Below are 1,538 nucleotides of genomic sequence, written 5' to 3'. Positions count from 1 at the left end.
GAGGCGGCCTGTCCGGGAAGGCGGAGGCCCGGGCAGGGCTGGGCCGCCTCCCGGGCCGCTCTCAGGCGCCCTTTCTCCAGCGCTCACCCGGGCCGCCGACAAAGTCTGGGTCCCCAACACCGGCTTCGAGACCGCCGCCAACTGGAACCAGAACCGGACCCCGTGCGCGGGCGCCGCCGTCCAGTTCCCCGCGGACAAGGTGCCCGCGTCCCCGCCAGGGTCGGCGCTGCGGGGCCGGGGCGTCGGCCCCTCCGCGCTGACCCGCGTCTCCCGCAGGTGGTGACCGTTCTGGTGCGCGAGAATCACGCCATCTCCGACGTGGTAGGGTCTGGGGCGCGGGGGCTGGGGTCCCCGGGATGCGGGGGGCTGGGGCGCGGGGCGGCGCCGCGGGGAAGCGCGCACGTGCTCCGCCCGCCGCGCCCCCCGCGCGGCCTTCTGCCGGTCCCCGCCGCAGACGGGCGCCGGGCCGCTTCCCACTGCCTGCTAGAGTCCCCGGGGATGGCGGGACGGGGGTGCCGGGCCTTCCCCATCCCGCACGGTCTCCACGCGCCGAAGGCTCTGAGGAGACCCGAGGACGACCCCGGGAAGAGCGGCCGCCGGGCACACGCGGACCCGGGTGTCGGGCCCGAGAACGGTGCTTGCATTTAAGATCCTGGGAAACTCAAAAGGGGCTGCGTGTGTCCCGTCGACGGTTCACGCGCGGACGGAATTCACCTCGGCCCCAGCGACCGCGGCAGCGGCGCGGGCCGGGACTCCGCCCCAGCAGCGCGGCCTCCCGCACCCCCTGCCCGGACTGAAGGTTCCGCCGGCTGGAGAGGGCCCGGGGCACCGCACGCCTCAGTCCGCGTCTCCCGCAGCTCCTGCCGCTGGATGGAGAGCTGGTTCTGGCATCGGGAGCGGGATTCCGTGTGGCGGGAGATGGCCCGCGCCCCAACTGTAACGCCGGTGAGGCGCGGGGGCAGGTCTCGGCCGCTCGGGGCGGGGCCTGGCAGTCCCGTGGGCGTGGTCTCGGCCGCTCGGGGGCGGGGCCTCAGGGACTGGGACATCGCCGGCAGGGGGCCCCGCGATCTTCCGCAATCCGGACCGCTTCTCGTGGTGGGACCCGCACCTGTGGCGCACCCGGAACGAGGCGCAAGGCCTCTTCTCTGTGGACGCCGAGCGCGTGCCCTGCAGCGACGACGACGTCTTCTTCCCAACCAATGCCTCCTTCCGCGTGGAGCTCGGCCCGGGCGCCAGCCCCGCGCGCATCCGCAGCCTTTCAGCCCTGGGTCAGGTGAGCAGGGCTGGGGTTCGAGTCCACCCCCGTCCGCATGCGAGGTCCTCAACACCCGGGGTCTCCGCGTCGGGCCGGCCCGAGGGAGACCCACGTGCCCTCCCGCAGACGTTCACGCGCGACAGGGACCTGGCGGCCTTCCTGGCGTCCCGCGAGGGTCGTCTGCGCTTCCACGGGCCGGGCTCGCTGAGCCTGGGCTCCCAGCCCTGCGCCGACCGGTCGGGCTGCGTCTGCGGCAACGCGGAGGTGAGCAGCCCGCGCGGCG

General features: G+C 75.1%; 1 protein-coding gene across 1 annotated transcript in view; it reads left to right on the top strand.

Annotated features, from left to right (window-relative positions):
- Amn (amnion associated transmembrane protein) overlaps positions 1 to 1,531 on the top strand; it is a gene marked incomplete at its 3' end in the record, with an annotated part of 7,351 nt that extends 5,820 nt beyond the window's left edge. The window contains exons 4-8 of the mRNA XM_013012952.1: positions 81 to 199; positions 277 to 321; positions 858 to 945; positions 1,056 to 1,273; positions 1,382 to 1,531. Coding sequence (XP_012868406.1) covers positions 81 to 199; positions 277 to 321; positions 858 to 945; positions 1,056 to 1,273; positions 1,382 to 1,531 — 620 coding nt within the window. The remainder of the gene's footprint in view (positions 1 to 80; positions 200 to 276; positions 322 to 857; positions 946 to 1,055; positions 1,274 to 1,381) is intronic.
- Positions 1,532 to 1,538: the final 7 nt, after the last annotated feature.

This window comes from Dipodomys ordii, unplaced genomic scaffold, assembly GCF_000151885.1.
Source record: "Dipodomys ordii isolate 6190 unplaced genomic scaffold, Dord_2.0 Scaffold2, whole genome shotgun sequence".
Classification (NCBI taxonomy): domain Eukaryota; kingdom Metazoa; phylum Chordata; class Mammalia; order Rodentia; family Heteromyidae; genus Dipodomys; species Dipodomys ordii.
Note: the sequence above shows the minus strand (reverse complement) of the source record. Positions and strands in the feature narration are given on the sequence as shown.